This window comes from Orycteropus afer, unplaced genomic scaffold (genome assembly GCF_000298275.1).
Source record: "Orycteropus afer afer isolate SDZICR_OR568_19922 unplaced genomic scaffold, OryAfe1.0 scaffold00085, whole genome shotgun sequence".
Classification (NCBI taxonomy): Eukaryota; Metazoa; Chordata; class Mammalia; order Tubulidentata; family Orycteropodidae; genus Orycteropus; species Orycteropus afer.
The window spans coordinates 7,309,208-7,328,381 of record NW_006921672.1 but is presented as its reverse complement, the minus strand read 5'-3'; the positions used below and the strand labels follow the sequence as shown (position 1 = coordinate 7,328,381).

At 53.4% G+C, this 19,174-nt stretch overlaps 2 protein-coding genes across 2 annotated transcripts; one reads left to right on the top strand and one right to left on the bottom strand.

The window, feature by feature from the left end:
• The first annotated feature begins 6,609 nt into the window (after window positions 1-6,609).
• On the top strand, window positions 6,610-11,564 carry PCGF2 (polycomb group ring finger 2). Its single transcript, XM_007942007.2, has 9 exons — window positions 6,610-6,721; window positions 7,343-7,439; window positions 7,771-7,826; window positions 7,904-7,954; window positions 8,219-8,327; window positions 8,491-8,545; window positions 8,635-8,730; window positions 10,551-10,631; window positions 11,187-11,564. Exons 1-9 carry the CDS (start codon window positions 6,610-6,612, stop codon window positions 11,562-11,564), a joined length of 1,035 nt encoding a protein of 344 aa, XP_007940198.1.
• Window positions 11,565-13,303: 1,739 nt separating this feature from the next.
• Window positions 13,304-16,056, bottom strand: CISD3 (CDGSH iron sulfur domain 3). The gene is made up of 4 exons (XM_007942184.1): window positions 16,009-16,056; window positions 15,651-15,683; window positions 15,016-15,135; window positions 13,304-13,483 (listed from the first exon to the last, which is right to left on the bottom strand). The coding sequence occupies exons 1-4, from the start codon at window positions 16,054-16,056 to the stop codon at window positions 13,304-13,306; spliced, it is 381 nt and encodes a 126-aa protein (XP_007940375.1).
• Between the last annotated feature and the right edge of the window lie 3,118 nt (window positions 16,057-19,174).

Genomic DNA, 19,174 nt, shown 5'->3' with positions numbered 1-19,174 from the left:
TTTTTTCTCTTTCCTCCCTTCCAAGATGGCCGAAGTGGATTCCCCCTTTTAACGATTTGGCGTCTCCCCTCGACCACCACCTCATTGTGCCGCAGCCCCCTGGTAACCTTGCCCCTTGAGGTAGCGAAGGGTAGGGTCCGGAGCCGCCATGAGGGTTTTGGGGGGTACGCGCTGGGGCGCACCTCTGTGCCTCCAGCCCTCCCCACAAGGCAAGCAGCCCCTGGTAACTAACACACACCTAGCCCCTCGATCTGGGGAGGGGTCGCTCACTGCCTCTGGGCACTGGGACGTCGTGGACACGCGCGAGGACTTGAGGCTGGGACTCAATGAACATGCTGATTGCTAGGCGGTGGAGGGGCGCTCTCCTCGGCCCGGGTCCCCGCGCCCTCGGGCACCTCCCCCAGCGGGTCCCCTTTTCCCCGATCCCAGCGCTGGGCGCCCCGCCCCCTCTGCGAACCACCTCGGCAGAGTGTTCAGCGGAACTCTCCCTCCTTGGGCCCCGCCGAAAGTTTGGCTCTAGGGAAGGTGGGAGCGGCCACCGGGAACTGAGGTTCCCTGATCCTCTGACCCAGCCTCCGGGGAAGCCAGAGTGGAGGCGTAGAATGGAGAGAGGTAGGGAGATGTATCGCGATATTTTCCAGCGCCGGCGGAGGCAGGAGGGTCTGATGGACTGGTCCCTCTTCCATCGGTCTTCTCCCAGCCCAGACCTTCCAACCGCTAGCTGAGAGGGTGGGACCCCTCGGCCAGCGCCCCCTGCCCCTCCTCTCTCCTCGGTAGGCCTAGGCATGCTTCTCCCTCTCTCTCGCTGCCCCTATCTGGCCAGAGGTGAGGAAGGAGGAAGCCGGGGGGGGGGGGTAGTGGTGAATTTGTCTGTAAATACTATCGCAGTGTTGTCCTGTCCTTCCCCCTTGTCTTTTGTCTCTTGAATGTCCCCCCTGCTGTCGCTGAGAGGTCTCCTGGCTGTCTCCCATTCTGTTATCCTTCTCTGGACCTCTTGGAGTTTGCATCTGTTCCTAAAACTAATCTCTCCCCTTCCTCCCCCTCTCCACTCTGTTCCAAGGTGTTATTTCTTGGAGAAGGAGCATAAAGCCAGCTTTGTTGCAGCTTCTTGATGGAGAGGTGTTTTTTTTTTTTTTCCCCAGGTATTCTCCTGGTTTGGGATTGGGGGCTGAAGCCTTAGAGTTGTTTTTAAGAATGAGGCAGGAAACAGATTCCAGGTGAGACCAGAGCCTGTATGCCAGGTGGGGTTCAAGTTGAAGTCTTAGGGGATGGGCCCGAGAAGGGGGCTCTCTGCAGCCTCTAGTCTTGCCCATAGCTGTGGTTGGTGGAACTGTTGCCATGGGAATGGAGAGAGCCTGGCCAGGAAGAGGTTATATTGCTGTGCAGGTCAGATGTGGAGGACTTCCCCGCTCAGATGACCGTTCCCTCTGCAGCCTTTGGCCCCTAGAGGGTTCAGAGCTGTGCTGCTTTTGTTGCTGGAAGACTTGTATTACGATTTTCCCTAGGTGGACCAGGGATGCACAAAAGGTTAATAATGTGTGTGTAGTTCTGGTTTCAGGCAGGGATGTCAGACTGTGTGCTTCTGATTGGGGGATTGGGGTAGGTGGGGGTGGCTTGCGCATCTGGCAACTGTAGGCCTGGCTGTACGTACAATGGGGTGTGTCTGGCCCCGTGTGTATGTGTCTGGCCAAGTGTCTGGCCCTATGTGTGTGTGCGTATGCGTGCATGCTTGCTTATGTAGTGTCTGGTCTTGTGTGTTGTGTGGGAGAGATGGATGGGTTATGTCTGTCTGTGTGTGTATATGTTTGTGTACGTGTGTGTGTCAGTGTGCAGTTCTTTGTATTTTGGGTTTTTGTTTTTGATCTCAGGGAGCTGAGAGGAAAGGGTAGTGAGCCCAGCTTGAGGAGGCTAGAGGCCTTCTCAGTGCTAGGGAGGAAGTCAGGGTCAAGGATTGGGGAAGGTTGAGAGGTTGGCAGTGCCCCCAGGCAGACTACTATGGCCCCAAAGACATACATGGAACCTGCACAGTTGGACCCATGTGGCAGGAAGAAAGAGGGATTCCTGGAACTGATCTTGCCACTACACTCTGGCTCAGTGTGCTTCATGGAGAAGCTGTTGCCACTCCAGGAGCCTAAGTTTCCCCATGTGCACCATGGGATGAGGTGAGGCAATTAGCCTCCGTTCCCTCTTCCTACTTCAAGGTGAGAACACTGGTGCTAATGGCAGTATTTTGGCCAGACTTTGACCCTCTCCTAGCAGGCTCATAGAGGGCCTGTCCCTGTTTCCCACCTGTCTGGATGGAGTCTGGTCAGGTTTATTGGTTCTTTAGATGAGTGAGGTACCTGGCCTTGGTGTCAGTGTGAACAGAGCACTGGGATAGAGCCAGGATTAGTCTAGTCCCACGCCTGCCACTGCCTGACTGTGTGACCTTAGGCAAGTCTCTTCTGTCTGAGTTTCTTCATCTATAAAATGAAAGGATTGGACAAGATGCTTTCTAAGATCTCTTTCACTTCTGCAATTCTAGACATTTGCTTGTGACCTTGATTGACTTTTACAAGACCCGGGGAATTTCTAGTGAGGGAGTTGGGCAAATTTTGTTTAGAGGGGAGCCCAAGCAAAGAATGCTATTGCATGGCATCTCATTAAGCAGTAGGGCCTCTGGGTGGTCAGAGACTGGTTATTTCTGCAGGGGAAATGGAGTCACTAACAGCCAGAGAGGCCTCAGTTGGGGGAAAGGGGCTTCCGGAAAGAGACTGATCAGAATAGAAAGGTGGAGGAGGGTGGTCTCTGTTAGTGAAGGGCTTTGAGGATGAAGAGAGAGAACTGCTGGGGTTAGACTGGGTACCATAAAAGCTCCCTCTTTTTTTTTTTGCCACTCTGGCTGGCACCTGGGGCTCAGGGGCCAGGAGCATGGGTCACTTAAGGGTCAGCCCTTAAAAGACAGTGGATTGAGGACAGAAGATCCTGAAGAACTTGACCTCCGGTTGAGGGGAAGGGAAAGGTTGTATTGAGGGTGGGAGACAGTGCCCAGGCCCAGTGTGGGAACACAGGTGGGGTTGATCTGTTCAATCCCCCCAGCTCCATGGAGGCCACCTCTGAATGGCCGTTGGTCTCCTGTTTCTGCTTCTTGGGATCTCTCTCCCTCTTTGGTTGTTCCTATCTCTCAGCCTTTCTCTAAAGTGATGATGACAGCCGGAAGTCCGGCGCTCACTGCCTCTCCTCCCTCTCCCTCCCACCAGCCCTATGTAACTAGGGAGGAATTGGGTGTAAGTGGGCCCTGAGCTTCCTAGGGAGGGAAAGGGAAGGAGGTGCTATTAGGGAACCCAGCTCCTGTTTACAGTTGCTCTTGGCACCTGCTGGCAGGGCCCTACAGGTAACCATGGCAATCAGGTGAGGAACCAATCAGCGCTTCTCCCCACCCCCAGCCCCAGAGGTAGAAGTCTGAGGCCCCTGGGGATGGAATGGGGCCAGAGAATATGGCACAGGGGTCTCATTTCTTGAATGGGAAAAGGAGGAATGTTTCATTCAACAAAGCACCACAGCCCTTTTCTCCCTTGCATCCAGAAAGGGGCTTGAGGGATGGTCTTGGTCTGAATTCCTTCAAATGTTCAGGGAAGTAGAAGCACTAGGGTGAGGGCCATGTCATTGGCAGCGTGGTGCTCCCGGGTGTGAAGGCTACAGTCTGTCTGTCTGGAACTGGCTCTGGTGGGAGGTCGTAAGAGCAAGTGTCTGTTTTGAAAACACAGCATATGTGTGAGTGAGGTGGCGAAGGCAATGTGAGGCGCCTGCATTTGTACGTGTGTACATGTGTGTGTATGTCTAGGTGAGAGAGAGAGAAGGGGATGTGAGTTACTCCTAACAGCCTGGACCCCCAGCATGATCAGACTCCACCATGTTTTGTTTTGGGGTGTGCATGTACACATATAGGAGCTCTGGTAGCATAGTGGCTAAAGCACTTGACTGCTAACCAGAAGGCTGGTGGTTCAAACCCACCAGCCACTCCTCGGAAGTAAGGTTGGGCAATCCTACTTCCGTAGTGATACTGCCTCGGAAACCCAAGGAGGGGTCGCTATGAGTCGGGGCCGACTCGACGGCACATAACAACAACAACAACAATGTACACATATACATTTGAACACACACACCCAGGACAGGCAATCACGTGAAGTTCCTTTTGGCGGCCCCGGCGGCACGGACTCCTACAATGGCTATTACACACTCTCCAAGAGACAGCTACTTGGAGTCAGTTCTCTCTCTTTCCTCCTTTGGATGGTTGTAATAATATTTGGGCATCTTGCCAGGGAGAGGGTTACTATGGAAACAACCAAACAGTAGAGTAGCCAGCAAGCCTTCTGCATAATTGTGAAGGGGGCACCATGCAGGGAGGGCTGACCGAGGCTGCCCTCTGTCAGGGGGGAGCCCCTTCCCTTCCTGCAGGTCTTGGGGCGCTGCCTCTCAGCAGGGTTTCCGGCTTGCTCTGGGCTTTGGTTGTTCCACTCTGTCTGCCCTCTAACTTGGTATCTCTCCCAGTGTGGCCTTTGTGTCTCTCGATCTCTTTTGGTCTCTGGCCAGGCTCCCTGTGCCTCTGTTTGCTGCTTGGGTCCTGGCCAAACTCATCCTGGGGTCTCTATAGAAACTGCTGGTCCCGGCTGTGAATTTCTTGTCCTGGAAAACCCAATGTGGTTGCTTTAGAAATCCTTCTGGAAAGGAGAGAAGGGCGTGAACATGTGTCAAGGAGCTGCTGGGGCTTGGCCACTCTCCCGAGCCCCACTCCTTGGACTTCTACTCTGGGAAAGAGCAAGAGAGGGCGGGGCCTTCCCTTCTAGGTGCAGGTTGATTTTTGTACCTAGACCTGGGCACATCAGCCAGTCCAGAGCTGGACTGTGACGAGCTGGGGGCCTGGCGGGGTGCTCAGGTAGGCTGAGGCATCCATAGCCTCAGGTTTGTTGCTGGAGCAGACGAGTTACAGAGTTATCACCAGGTGGGAGACGGTAGGAGGGTGGCAGTGCCCATGTGAGGAAAACTCCTGTGCATCCACAAGGGGGGCTGGTCCTAGAGCATGGGTGAGCTTGCAGGCCATAGGAGGGCTTCCTGTGGCGGGGTGGTAGCAGTCTTGTTACCCTGGTTCCTTGACTGCCTTTACCTGCAGAGTCTGTGGCTGGGTCTAGGGATAGGCGGGAGCTGTGTGTTCCCAACTTTAGGCTTGTAGGGGACAGTTCTCAATAGTCCCTGCCTGAGCACCAGGTCCATATATATGGTGGGTTTCTATATCCAGTGGCCCTTAGAGGAGGGGGGTGCTTCAGGGCCTGGGCAGGATGCACAGCCAAAGGAACAAATGATGGGTGCCCTCTTCAAATTTAGGTGTGTCCACAGTGTTCCCAGGAGGGCTTCCTAGAGGAGGAGTGGATAGGGTAGGAGGAGGATGGGATGGTTTAGAAAGATTTGTCAGGGGTGTTGCACCTGGCTGGAGGAGCTGAGGAGGGTAATTTATTTCCTATTGATCTCTTTATTTCCTTTTATCTAAGTTTCTCCATAGCCCCTGTTGTTAGTTGCTGTCAAGCTGATGCCAACTCTTGGCAACCCTATGTGTGCTGAGTAGAACAGCTCCATGGGGTGTTGAATGAAGGTTGAGATCTTTCCAAGTAGATCACTGTGTTTGTCCTCTGAGGCACCTCTCCGTGGGTTGGTTGAAACCACTAACCTTTTAGCTCTTAGTTGAGTGCTAAACCGTTTGCATCTCCTAGGGACTCCTTTAGGAGCTCTGGTAGCGTAGTACCTAAAGCACTAGACTGCTAACCACAAGGCTGGCGGTTCAAACCCACCACCCACTCCTCGGAAGGAAGATGGGACAAGCTTCTTCCCGTAGTGATACTGCCTCAGAAATCCAAGGAGGGGTTGCTATGAGTCAGGTGCGACTTGACAGCACATAACAACAGCAACAACAGGGACTCCTTCATGGCCCCAACCTGCTGGCATTGAGTCAGTTCTAACTCATAGTGATCCTAGAGGACAGAGCAGAACTGCCCCATAAGGTTTCCAAGCTGGTGGTTCAAACCCCCAAGCCACTCCTCAGAAGGAAGGTTGGGCAATCTACTTCTGTAGTGTTACTGCCTCGGAAACCCAAGGGGGGGGGTCGCTGTGAGTCAGATCTGACTTGACAGCAGTGAGTTTGGTTTTTTTTTTAATCTTTCTCCTGGGGGTTTGAACTACAGACCTTCCAGTTAGCAACTGAGTACTTAGCATTTCAGTGAATGTGGATTGAGATTGGGGAGATTTACAAAACCCTGTTCTTCCGTTTTCCTGCTTTTCCATGTACTCTGCTAATCTCAATCCATCCTGCTCTTCCTGCGATGGAGCCTGACCTTGTTGCTTCAGTTTGCATGACTCCTCAAGAGCCCCCAGCATCACAGGAGGCCAGATGGAACCAGCCATATCCATGCACCCCACCCCACCTTAAGACCAAAGAAGAGGCTTGGGCTCAGGGAGAGATGTGGTTTGGGTGGGGACAAAGTGAAGTGTGTGACAGGCTATTGGATCTCTAGGTTTCTGATTCCACTTTCATTTCCCAGGGTAACATTCCCCAGTCCCCCCACCCCCTACCCTGGCATCATGCATCGAACCACACGGATCAAGATCACGGAGCTGAACCCCCACCTCATGTGTGCCCTCTGCGGGGGGTATTTCATCGATGCCACGACCATCGTGGAGTGCTTGCATTCCTGTGAGTTGGGTGGGGGCTGCTTCTCGGGGTGGGCAGCCACTGTGCCCAGTTTGGGGAGTGGGCACTGCCTGGAGAAGGCAGAAACATACGCCCCTGCCCTGGAGGGCAAGCATGGTCCATATGTCTGATGGGGGGGGGGTCCCAGGTCACTGAGAGGTTGCCTGGGAGGAGAGACCAGGAGGCTTCAACCCAGGCATTCACTTCAGGGACTTTCATCTGAAACCTCAGTTCTTTCCTGCACAGGCACTATGGGCATAGTGGATGAGGGTCAGGGATGTGGGGAGGTGTCTGAGAGGTTGGCTCTTGTTTTATACTCCATCATGGGGGCTTGGGACTCCCCTCATATAGTGTATGACACCAGTCTGCTTTCCGTCTGTCTTTCCCTGTCATATACACACACGCATGCGCACACACATACACACATAGGAGACTTGTCCTCTCCCAAAGGTGGATAAGATGTAGCTTCTACCTGGACAAAACAGACATCGTTATGTTGGGTCTTAGAACAGCTTGAACTGTGGGGACAAGGAGAAGAAGGGATACCCAGCCTTAGCAGAGGGCATAAGGGTAGGAAAGGGGGCTCTGACTCTTCTTTCTCTCTCTCTCTCCACACCCCCCAAGTCTGCAAAACCTGCATTGTGCGCTACCTGGAGACCAACAAATACTGCCCCATGTGTGATGTACAGGTCCACAAAACCCGACCACTGCTGAGCATCAGGTGGGTGGGCCTGGCACTGCCCTGCCTGCGCTGACCTCTGGGTCCCCCTAGGTGCTCCCCTCACGTGCTTCCCCCTGCATCCCTCATCCTTCCTTGTGGCCTGTAGCCAAGGCAGCCAGTGGGGGAGAAGCACTGGGCGTGGATCTTTCCCTCCCTCTGGGTTGTGTCCAACATGTCATAGGCTAAGAAACACCTAAGGGGTAAAGACACACTACAAGGGCCCAAATGCCTGGGCCTTGTGTCTCAGGAAGGGAGGAGGGAAGAGGGGTCCCTTGGCTGGGGAGATCTGGGTAGGACAGCTGCTGATCAACCCCTGTACATTTTGTTCCAGATCTGACAAAACCCTCCAAGACATCGTGTACAAGTTGGTCCCTGGGCTTTTTAAAGGTATCTGCCACTCTTCCCCTTCCCCCTCCTCCCCATTTCTGAGCCTGCCACCTTCTCACCTTGCTTCCCTCTTCCAGATGAGATGAAACGGCGGCGGGATTTCTATGCAGCGTACCCCTTGACAGAGGGTGAGTGTGTTCACGTGTGTGTGGTCACAGAACTGGGGCCGAGTGTGTGAGTGTAGCACTGTCGCTAGCCACGGGGGCTTCACATGCTATGCTGTCCACCCACTGCTCATGCTCTGACGTCACCATTCCTCCTTTCCACCCCAAACTGCCAGCATTGCTGGACACTCCCATCCCCACCCTGCTGAGCTACATGGTCCCTGTGTCCTCAGTGGGGTACCCTTCCCCTGTCCTAGGCCAGCTCCTCAGAGCTCTCTCTTTCTGCAGTTCCCAATGGCTCCAATGAGGACCGCGGTGAGGTCCTGGAACAGGAGAAGGGGGCCCTGAGCGATGACGAGATTGTCAGCCTCTCCATCGAGTTCTACGAGGGTGTCAGGCAAGTATGGCCCATGCCTGGTCCTCTTGGGCTCCCAGACTGAGTCACCCACCTCTCCCACCCTGGGAGGAAGGGGTGCCTTTGGGAAGTCCCTCTGGGTGTGTGGATTAGGGGCATCCTGCCTGGTCTGGGGTCTCCCTACCTTCATTCTTTCTTCCCACAGGGATCGTGAGGAAAAGAAGGGCCCCCTGGAGAATGGGGATGGGGACAAGGAAAAGGTGGGTGCTGGGCCTGCCCAGGAGTGGAGAGTGGCCTGGAAGAGAGTGGCCTGGGGTGAAAGCCTCCATGAATGCCTGTCCCCCAGCAGACAGGGGTGCGTTTCCTGCGGTGCCCAGCAGCCATGACGGTCATGCATCTCGCCAAGTTTCTCCGCAACAAGATGGATGTGCCCAGCAAGTACAAGGTGGGTACCAGGCCTCTGGGCCCTTTCAGAAAGTAGTCCCTGTGTCGGAGTCTGTCTGCCAATCTGTGCACCCCAGCCTTAGTTCAGGGGTAGCTGGTGTTACCAAGGGCTTGGTTCAGGGCTGGTTGGTGTTACCAAGGGCTTGCATGGATTATAGTTGAGCCCATGAAGAAGAGCAGTTAAAACCAAGATTACTATAGGACGGTCTGTGTCTGCTGAAGTCAGTGTTCAAAGGTGCACAGAACCAACAATACTGGTCTGCATGTGCACTCATGCTTGCATACTCAGCACTGTGGCAGGATGTGTGTGCAAAACCCTAGGGCCTTATCTGAGGCCAGCTGGCTCTGGGAAGGCCAGTCTGACATTCTTTTTTTTTTTTTAATTGTGATTTGGGTGAAAATTTACAGAGCAAATTCACTTTCCATACAGCAGTTCACATACACTTTGTCTCATGACATTGACCACAATTTACCACAATGCAACAGCTCCCCTCCCACTTCCTCCTGATAATTACCTCTTCCTTGTGTCCATCCCTCCATGCCCTCCTGCCCCCTGAGCTGCTTCCCGGTGCATAAACAGCCCTTCTTACTCCCATGATTCTCTCTAAGGAGTGTATCTACCTATGGTAAATGTTCAACTCATATGCCTGTCTATTGTTTGGCTGGAAGCCACAGGCGTGGGTTCAATTCCAGACCTGAAGGGCAGCTAGGGGCCATAGTCTCAGTGGTTCCACCAGGCTCTGTTGGACCAACAAACCTGGTGCCCCTTCTTTTTTTGTTCTCCGAATGATTTTAAGTTTTGTCCACATTGTTCTCCCTCTCTATCCAGGATCTCCTACATGGATCTCTTTCCAAGTGGTTGACATTGGTAGCCAGGCACCATCTAGTTCTTCTGGTCTCATAGTCATATAGGCTGCAGATTGGATGGTGTACCAGTCACTAGGACTGATTGTATCCGTGAATTTTTGGTTTTCTTCCTTCTTCTTTGCTCTGGATGAGGAGAGACCCACTGTTGCATCTAGATAGCAGCTTGCAAGCTTTTAAGATCCCAGTCGCCACTTGCCAAAGTAGGAGGTGGAACAGTATTTTGTGTAGTATGTTATGCCAATTGACCTTGATGTCCGCTGCTAGTCTGACATTCTAAAGTAGGCTTAGGACACTGCTTATCCAACTTGAGTGTGGACGTGAACCTTGGAGAGCTTGGTAAGGTGCGTGCTCTGGTTCTGAAGGGGTGGGGTGGGCCTGAGAGTCTCCATTTCTAACAAGCCCCCAGGTGATACAGTTGGTCCACAGGCCACACTTTGACTAGCCAGGTTCTAAGACAGAGGATCCCACACTCGGCTGCATATCAGAATCACCTGAGGAACCTTAAAACTCCCAGTGCCCAGACCTCACGCCGTCCCGTTAAGTCAGAATCTACGGGATGAGAACCAAGCACTGGTCTTTTTAAGTTACTTCCTGTGCACGCCACTGTGATTCTGCCAGCAGCCAGAGGGAGAACCTGTACTGCAGGAGAGACTTCTCACCTGGGGCCTTGTTTTGCCGACCAGCTCCTCTGGGAGACTGGCCAAACCACTGTGTGGATGGCTGGGGGAGGATATTAACAACATGGATCCCTTCCTACCTGGTGGCCAGGAACTATGTTGGGACAGGTCTGATAAGGAAGTTGGATCCACAGTAAAACTCCAGAGTAGTGAGGGGCCACCTGCCAGTTTACTTTGTTCCTACCAACCTCCAAGAGTCACCCTGGAGCCTCCTTACCAAACGGCCAGAGCTCTGAGCCTGGCCAGGGTCATGGTGCCCTTCCCTCCCGTCTCCCAGGTGGAGGTTCTGTACGAGGATGAGCCGCTGAAGGAATACTACACCCTCATGGACATTGCCTACATCTACCCTTGGCGGCGGGTGAGCCAGGCTGGGTGGGGCCCTGCAGGATGGGGGCAGATGGGGCGGGGACGTCTCCAGAGTCTGGCATTGGTCTGTGGCTGCAGGTAGCCTGCTGTAATCAGACATTCCACCCCTTGCCCAATGAGCTGGGTGTGCCCAGGGTGGCCTGCTTCCTGGCTGTCTCTCAGAGCCCCTCTAACACTGAGAAGGAGCAAAGGATCCTTTGGCCCGTGTCAGTTTGGGGTCAGAAAACAAGGTTTTGTGGCTGTGGAGGTGTGAATGTTGCTTCCTGCTTTTCTGCTTTCCTCACAGTAGCGCTCTTTCTGTCTTTAAGATGTTCAGGTCGTTTTCCTTCTGCTTCCGTCCCTTTCTCTCCAAGATTATCTGTGGTCTCACATTCCAATCTGCATCTCTGGTCTCCTTTTGTCTGTCATTTCCTCTCTCCTCTCCAAGGCCCTGTTCCTTTCCTTTTTTCTCATTTGGGTAACTGTGGGTTGAAGTTGGGTGGCAGCCTCTTTAGCCTCTTCTTCCTGACACTGCCACCCCTGCCTTTCTCCCCACCTCCTCCTGCAGAACGGCCCCCTCCCCCTCAAGTATCGTGTCCAGCCAGCCTGCAAGCGGCTTACCTTGCCCACAGCGCCCACCCCCTCGGAGGGCACCAACACCAGCGGGGCTTCCGAGTGTGAGTCAGTCAGCGACAAGGCTCCTAGCCCTGCCACCCTGCCGGCCACCTCCTCCTCCCTGCCCAGCCCAGCCACCCCCTCCCATGGTTCTCCCAGCTCCCATGGGCCCCCGGCCACCCACCCTACCTCCCCCACTCCCCCTTCGACAGCCAGTGGGGTCAACACAGCTGCCAACGGGGGCACCTCGAACTGCCTGCAGACACCATCTTCAACCAGCAGGGGGCGCAAGATGACGGTCAATGGAGCACCTGTGCCCCCCTTAACTTGAGGAAAAGGACCCTCCCTCTCCTTTTCCAGCCATGCCTCTCCACCCCTCCACTTTTTCTGGGCCCTTTTTTTTCCATCTCTTCTACTTTTTCCCAGCTCCTCCCACCTTAGGGGTGGGGGGTGGGTTTTATAAATAAATCTATATATATATATGTACATAGGAAAAACCAAATATACATACTTATTTTCTATGGACCAGCCAGATTAATTTAAATGCCACAGGATACAAAACTTTATGTGTGTGTGTGTGTGTATGTGGGATGGGGTGTTCATTTATAGGGGTCTTGTGTAATTTGCTTTCTTTTTTTGGGGTGCCTGGAGGTGGACAGGAGGGGCCACTTGAGGCTCAGTAAAGGCCTGTCCCATCCTCCCCCTACTCCCTAAGGTAGATGGGGCACCAGGGGGCCCCACCAGCCCCCAGAGCTTTAGGCACAACTCTAACTGGGTATGTATAGGGGTCCACCCCGTTTCTCTACCCACCTTGGCTGCTGTCCTGCCCTTGACCGGTATACCCCTCCCCCCATTGTTGAATGTCCAGAGAATTGCTAAGACAGTGCCTTTTACAAATGCAGTTTAGCCCCTGGTTCTGAGCAGCAGGTGGCCTGTGGAGGTGGCATCTCCTTCACCTCTTCCTCTTGCGCAGTAGAAACTTTGTGCAAAGAATAGATAGTTCTGCCTCCCCCCACCCCGCCCCCCAATGTGTGTGGCCTTTGCATCATTTATCTTGTGGAAGAGAAGATTGAGGCCACAGGAGGCCTCAGCCCTTGAAATTCCACCTGTGGCTTTCGAATTGGAAACAGCTTCATCCCCTCCTGCCCTGCTCCCTTCACCTAGGAACCCTCTCCAGCCAGGCTGTCTGGGAGATCTCACTTGGGAGCCTGGAGTGGCAGAGGGGTGGGCAGACAAGCACAGACCCAAAGTTTTGCCAAAGGCAAACTTACCCTTCAGCTCTTCCTCCTCCCCGCCCCTAGCCGAGGCAGTCAGGATAGTAACAGGGGCTTCTAAAAGCACAAGACAAAAACCTGTGAGCGCTGACTCACCTCCATCCCCTGAGGGGTCAGTGGGCTCCCTTAGGGGCAGACCCCTGCCCACCTGTTTTTCCTCAAATGTACATAGATTGGAGGAGGTGAGGAGGGAAGACTCTAGATTCTATCACAACCTAGGTGTGTGAAGTTGGGAGCCTTCCAGGGGGTTTGTCTGTGTTTGCACCTTGTCCTGTGTCTGAGGTCCTGTGACTGCCCTCCTTCTACCCTGGGACATTTGTATCTCTTGGCTTTGTAATAAATGCTGCATACTCTCCGAGCTTGTAGTTCTTTGGGTAGAGGGGATGGGGGAGGTAGGGAGGGGTCCCCTGATCTCGTCATCATGCCTTTTGTCTCTGGGACCAGTCCTGCCTTGGGGGACCCCAAATGGAATGGAGTGGAACTAGGCTCACTGTGGCTGACCGACCACGTGCCCTCAGCCCACACAAGTTAAAATCTGGAGCAGGGGTGATGCAGGTGCCTCACACCAGTGACCACGAAACCACCATTCTGGATGGATATGTATTTTAATGCCATTATCTCCACCAATAGGCGTTAAACTCAGGGGCCTGCTTCTGGCTACCCCCAGACTATAGGTTACAGGGTCCAAGTATGGGTACCAAGTCCCCTGGATGATCCTTTCTTGGGCTCACAAAGGAAGTGCCTGTCAGAGAGGCCTGGAGCCAAGGCCCCCTGGGTCTGGGCAGCAGCTACTCTCTCAGAGCGGGGAGCCCACTTCTGCCTTCTGCACTCGCTCACTCTTGTGGGTGCCATCACAGTACGGGGGTTTCTGGGTGGCCTTGCAAGTACAGAGGACTGCTGTACGGGTCTCCTGGACCTTGAACTTGAGTGGGGTTAGGCCAGTGCGTTGGAAGAAGTGTGAGCCATCACAGAAGGGCTGGTGGAGAAAACAAAGGAGTCAAAAACCCAACCCCACCTGCTGGGGTGGGGGTGGCTGAGCGTGGTAGTTCAGGCTCTGGAGTCTAGAATCAGACTATCCGTTCATTTTGACCAGCTGATTTACCCCTCACCTCTGTAATGTGGGGCAATAAGGAGACTTATCACATGGTCATTAACCACTTCACCCACATATGTGCTCAAAAAACCAAACTCACTGCCCTAGAGTCATTTGACTCATAGTAATGACTCCTGCTTGGGTTTCTGAGAGAGTGCATTTTTATAGCATTAATCTCTGTGGGACCCAGAGGAGCAGGACACAAGAGCAGAATTTTCAAAGTGAAATGTCTGCAATCTTTACATGAATAGGTTGCTGTTGTTTTGTTTTTTAAATGGCTCTGAGTGTCCTTTGGTTCGTTAAATTCATTTCCTTCCCCACATTCCCTGGGTTGGAGAGAGCCCGAGCGCATGACAGTGCGTGTCAGTTTTGTTTGGCTCCAGGAAACACGTGAGGAAGGGACTGTCCCATAGCAAATGGGCTGCCTGGTGCAAGTGTAAGCTCCACTTCCATCCCTGAAGCTATGCAAGCAGTGACTGAGCCCTAAGAGGTGATGTGACTCACTAGTTAGTGGGAGCCAAGACTTCTTCACCCTAGTCAGGGTGGGGAAGGAGGAGAGGAAGTAGGAGAGATGTGAGGAGTGTGCAAATAGGAACTGGCACCCTGTCCCCGGCAGACAGGCACAGAGTGCTACCTCATGCTGGGACACTCTCCAGCTGGTTCCCTTAGCCCTGCCTCACCCTCACAAAGACCTATCAAAGTCCACAGCAAATTGGTGGCAAAGTGGGAACGCAGCACTCTGGGCTGCTGATGTCATGCCACGCCTCCTGGAAGCATACAGTCCAGCACTCAGCTGGGGAAGGAAAGGAGCCTGGGAGGCGAAGAAAATAAGGAAGGTTCCTGCTGGGACAAAAGGATCCTGAGGGCCAGGCAGCCAGACAGAGCTACAGCAGGTTGCAGCAGGTGACCAGAAAAGAGTCATCAACTGAGAAAGGAGAAGGGTTTTCTGGAAGAAGAGGACTGGGAAAGAGTCCAGGGGAAAGCTGGGAAGATTAAGGGAGCAGGAGAGACTCAGCAGAATCTTCCCAATGTTAGGGTCCAAGGCCTGGAAGCCCAGCTGCTTCCTGGAAGGAGGAAGGAGGAGGAGAAAGAGGCAGGTGAGCCTCAATGCCTTATAGCTGGGAGCCCAGAAGGAGGACCAGGAGATGAGTCCAGATCCAGGCTCTACCAGTCTGGCTGGTGATTGTATGCCTCTCTGGCCTGATTTCAAAGGGTTGGTTCAGAGAACAAATGAGCTCAAGGCCACAGGTAGCACTGGCCTGAGAATATTCTTTCAGCTCCACTCCCCCTTGTGGTCCTGCTGGTATGTGTGGGAAGAAAAGGAATATCCCCGGAGACTGCAGGAGACAACCATGCTGTCTCCAACCAGGGGATGTCATGTCATCAGACTGGGGAGGAGGGCTGGGGCCTCTTACCTGCTTCTTGCTGCGACCACACACACACCACCTGTATGTGGTCCCAGCCACCAGCTCCACCTTGATGGGCGTTTTTTGAGCCACCACAGACTTGGCTGGGCCTTTGGAGAACCATTGGGTCTGTGGAGAGGGAAGATGAGGGCTCAGGGTCAGACGGAGCCCTTGGAGCCTTGTCTCCTCCAGTCAGGAGGCTGATCTAATGCCACACTGCAGGGGCACTCCCCCAAGGCACCATAGGGCCTGAGCTCCAAATGGGGAAGAGATTTCAAGGTCCTGCAGGCACTCAGGTTTTAGGGATCCAACTGCCTTCCCTTCAAACTCTGACTTCTCTCAGGGTGCTAGGGCGGGCAGGGCTGGGATCCAGGCCAGCCTCACCTGGGGCTTGGTTTATCAAGCACTGAAGTTTCCAGCCCAGCTTGGCTCCCTGCCATAGGACCGTTCTTCTGGTCCATTCCACCTTCTAGAGTTGTGGTGGCTAAGGAGGTGGCCAAGGGCAGACCCCGCAGGGGATATGATGGCTGGCGTGTGGGCAGCAGGGTTGTACTCTTTCTCAGTCCCATTCCCAGATCTCTACCTTTGAGGTCTCTGGACCTGGGGACTTGAGCGAGGAGGAGCAGAGGCCAGAGATAACTTACCAGCCAGGAAGACAAGTCCCGCCTCTGGTTCAGCTTTTGAGAGTGCCCGCAGATGGTTTGGAAACAGAAAAAATAAAATCAATGGAAAGGAAGGACGCGGGGAATCTGGGACAGAAGGAATGCAAGGGTCAGAACGATGTGGGGTTCGAAGGGCGTGGGGAGGTAAAAGGGTAAGGAGAAGGGGTAACGAGCGGAAGACTTGTTCGTGAGGAGGTCCTGCACGCAGTAGACGCTTGGAAAAAGGCTTTTGTTGGAAACGCGCTAAGGGAGGGCTGCAAAGGGCAAGGCGGCGGGGCGGGGGCGCTGGTCTAGGCGAGGAGGGCATAGGGGTCGGCCGCTCCCAGGGGATGGTGCTTACCCCGGCTCCGCACGCCGCCCGCAGCAGTGTCGCCCGCAGACCGCCCATGTCCGGCCTGCGCCGTCAAGCAGTGCCGACTCCGCCTTCGGCCCCGCCCCGTGCCGTGTCACATTCCCCTTCTCTCCGCCTCCGGCCGCCCAGGCCCCTCCTCGGCCCGGAAGACACCGCCCGGGTCAGCAGAGCTGCGAGTTCGTCCTAGCCTCAGCTGCCTGAAACCAAGCCGCAGTATCCACCACACAGCAGGCTCCCCGTGGTCTCCAGGGGTGTGTGGAAGGGGGCTCGCTTGGCTCCCCCTCTGGCCCCGGCGTGCCAGCGGAACGGCTCGCGCAGAGCATCGTTGTGTGTGTGTGTGTGTGTGTGTGTGTGTTTTAGAAGTGCCATCGGGGTACATTCCATCACCTGGGAGATTGTTGAAAGCCGATTTCCAGATCGCCCGGATGAACATGTTACACTTTTGTGGGTGGGGGGGACTCAGGTCTCTTCATTTTAAATATGCAAATCAGGTATTCCGTGCACTCTGGTTTGAAAGGTCGTAGACCAAACCTTCACCGATACCCTTCGCAGGCTCCCACCGTTGGCACCCTTCTTCCCTCTTCCTTCAATAAATTCATACAAAGCAGTGTCTCTTGTTTTCTTTTTTGTAAAACATTCTTTTATTAAAAGAACAAGTGCTGTTTACGATTTGCCCTTCGTACAAATAACATCCGTTATACAAAGATACAAGATCCGGGTTATGCACAATTCCAGGCTTGGAGGTGGCAGGAGAGGCCACTGCCTTGTGGGCTGAGTATTTAAAGGTTTTAGAAGGAATGAAAAAGGAGCCCCTGGGTTTGCCATCCGTGGCTTCCCCTCCCTGCTCCCTAGGAAGGGGCTGCTACATCTAGACAGACTGGGATGGTAAGGGAGGACCACTGGGTGAGAGGTGGGGTTTGGACCTCCAGTCTCACCACTGGAGCAAAGAAGAAAGTGAGCAAATGGGAATGAGGGCACCATCCAGTCCCTTCTCAGTAGGTCAAGACAAAAATGGTTGGGAGCTAGACACAGTTTAATCCGAATGGCTGTGGCTTCAAGGAGCCAGGGGTACTGTTCCCCACCTTCTTCCAAATTCCCAATGGAAATTAACTCAAGTCCTTCCAGTACCTCTTTCCCGGAAGAGTTTGGGATGAAAAATTGGGAGCAAGCTCCTTACCCATAAGGCTGTCCTCCCTGCCCCACCCCCACACACCAAGGAATACACCAGAAGCTGGGGGGGGGGAAAGTGAGGTTGGACCTTTGAAAACATGTTGGTATTTCCAGTTTAGGAAGATTTTACCCTCTTCTCAGAGCTGGCCTTGGTTCTGGCTTCCCCCTCTTATCTAGGCCCTTCCTGCATCCCACCAGAGGTCCAGGTGAGTGTATCCCTAGAATTCAGTACAGAAATGACTGGGGAAGGACACCTTGCGGTACCCATCACCCTCAGGGAAAGGCCACCTGGAGGCAGCAGTAGACCCAGGAGCCTGAGAAAAAAATATTCACAAACGGGAAAAACTAATGATAGTTAAAAAAAAAAAAAAAAAAGGCAACTTTTAAAGTGTCATTGTCTATGGAGAGGATCCGTCAGCTCTAAGCTAAGACAGTGCTACATAGACACCCCCTCATCCTGGGCACAGCCCTGCACTCACACCACACATCACACACTCAGGGCCAGCCAGCCATTTGGAAATGGTGAGGAGGGGTGGGAGAGCTAGGGACCAGGAGGCCAGGGTCCTGAGGGCTGGTCCTGGCTCTGCCAATGAGCCCCTTCCCCTCCCAGGCTTGGAGCTGTCTCCAGTGAAGCTCCTCCAACATCCCCTAGACAAGTCCCTTCTAGCTCTGACACTCCCCCACAGTTGTGACCCCAAGGCCAGACACCCAAATCTCACACTTTCGGGCTGCAAGTGGTAACAGAAGCTCTGTGCACTCGGATTTTCAAATTCTGCTCTGCCCTCCCTGCAAACCACATCCTTCCCCTCCATCCCCCACCACCCCAGACAGACAGATCTACAAATCTACCTCTCCTACTCCCCTCCAAATCCATTCTCAAAACGGGCTGAGGCTGAGAGAGGAGGGTGAAGTCATTACAGCCATCCCCTTGCATTGGTATCCTGCTTCCTCCTGAAGGTGCTTGAACCTTTCATGTTAAGCTCCCTCCAAAGTAGGAAATCCCTCTGGATCCCTTCTTTAAATCCAATTTGTCATTGCTTGCCAGCCTGGGGAATGTGAAGGGCCTGGAAAAGCTGGAAGGAGCTCTGGTGGCCTAGTGCCTAAGGCATCTGACTGCTAACCAGAAGACTGGTGGTTCAAACCCACCAGCCACTCCTCAAAAGGAAGAGTGGGCAATCTACTTCCATAGTGATACTGCCTCGGTGGCAGTGAGTTTGGTTTGGTTTGGTTTTTGGAAAGCTGCAGAGCTTGGATTGGGTGATGAGACCCCCCAGACTCTGGCTGGGGGAGGGCAGGAGCGTGCTGGGGGAGGGGGACCCCAGTGCACTACCTCCTGTGTTCTTCTCACTCTCAACCACAGCAGCCTTGGGGTGGACTCACTTCCCTTACTATCTAGAACAGAAGTTGGTTTCAGCTCTAAGTGGGCCAGCCTTGGGCAAGGGCGTGGGTGGGAATGAGCAAGTCTTCCAAGAATCTCTGAAGGTTTTTTGTTTTTTTCCCCCAGTGGTTTGGGTGCTGGGAGTTGAAGAGCTCAGTTAAGATTAAGATGCATAAGATGCTGAATGTTATCCTTCCTTTCTGATATTTCCCATTAATAAAAAGTGCGAATGTCTGAGGTTGTCATATCTGCCATTCATCCCTAAGCCCTTGCAAGTGCCTAAGAAACTGCCTTTGAAGGATTCCTACCCCAACCCCTCCATTATCTGCTCCTTAGCATATTACAAAGTCTTATCAACAGGAATATTAATATTATTTTCAGTATCAGAAAAAAACCAGTTCAGCAGCACAGGCAAAAATATATCTGCACTACGTTTCTGTCGTTGCCAAAAATATACACATCTTCTTTTCTTTATTTAAAAAAAGAAAAAGAAAACCAACAACAACAACAACAACAAAAAAAAACCCAAACAGAAACACACAAAGAAAAACCACACATGCAAAGAGATCGACAAGACAAGAGCTAAGGGAAGACGGAAGTGCCGCC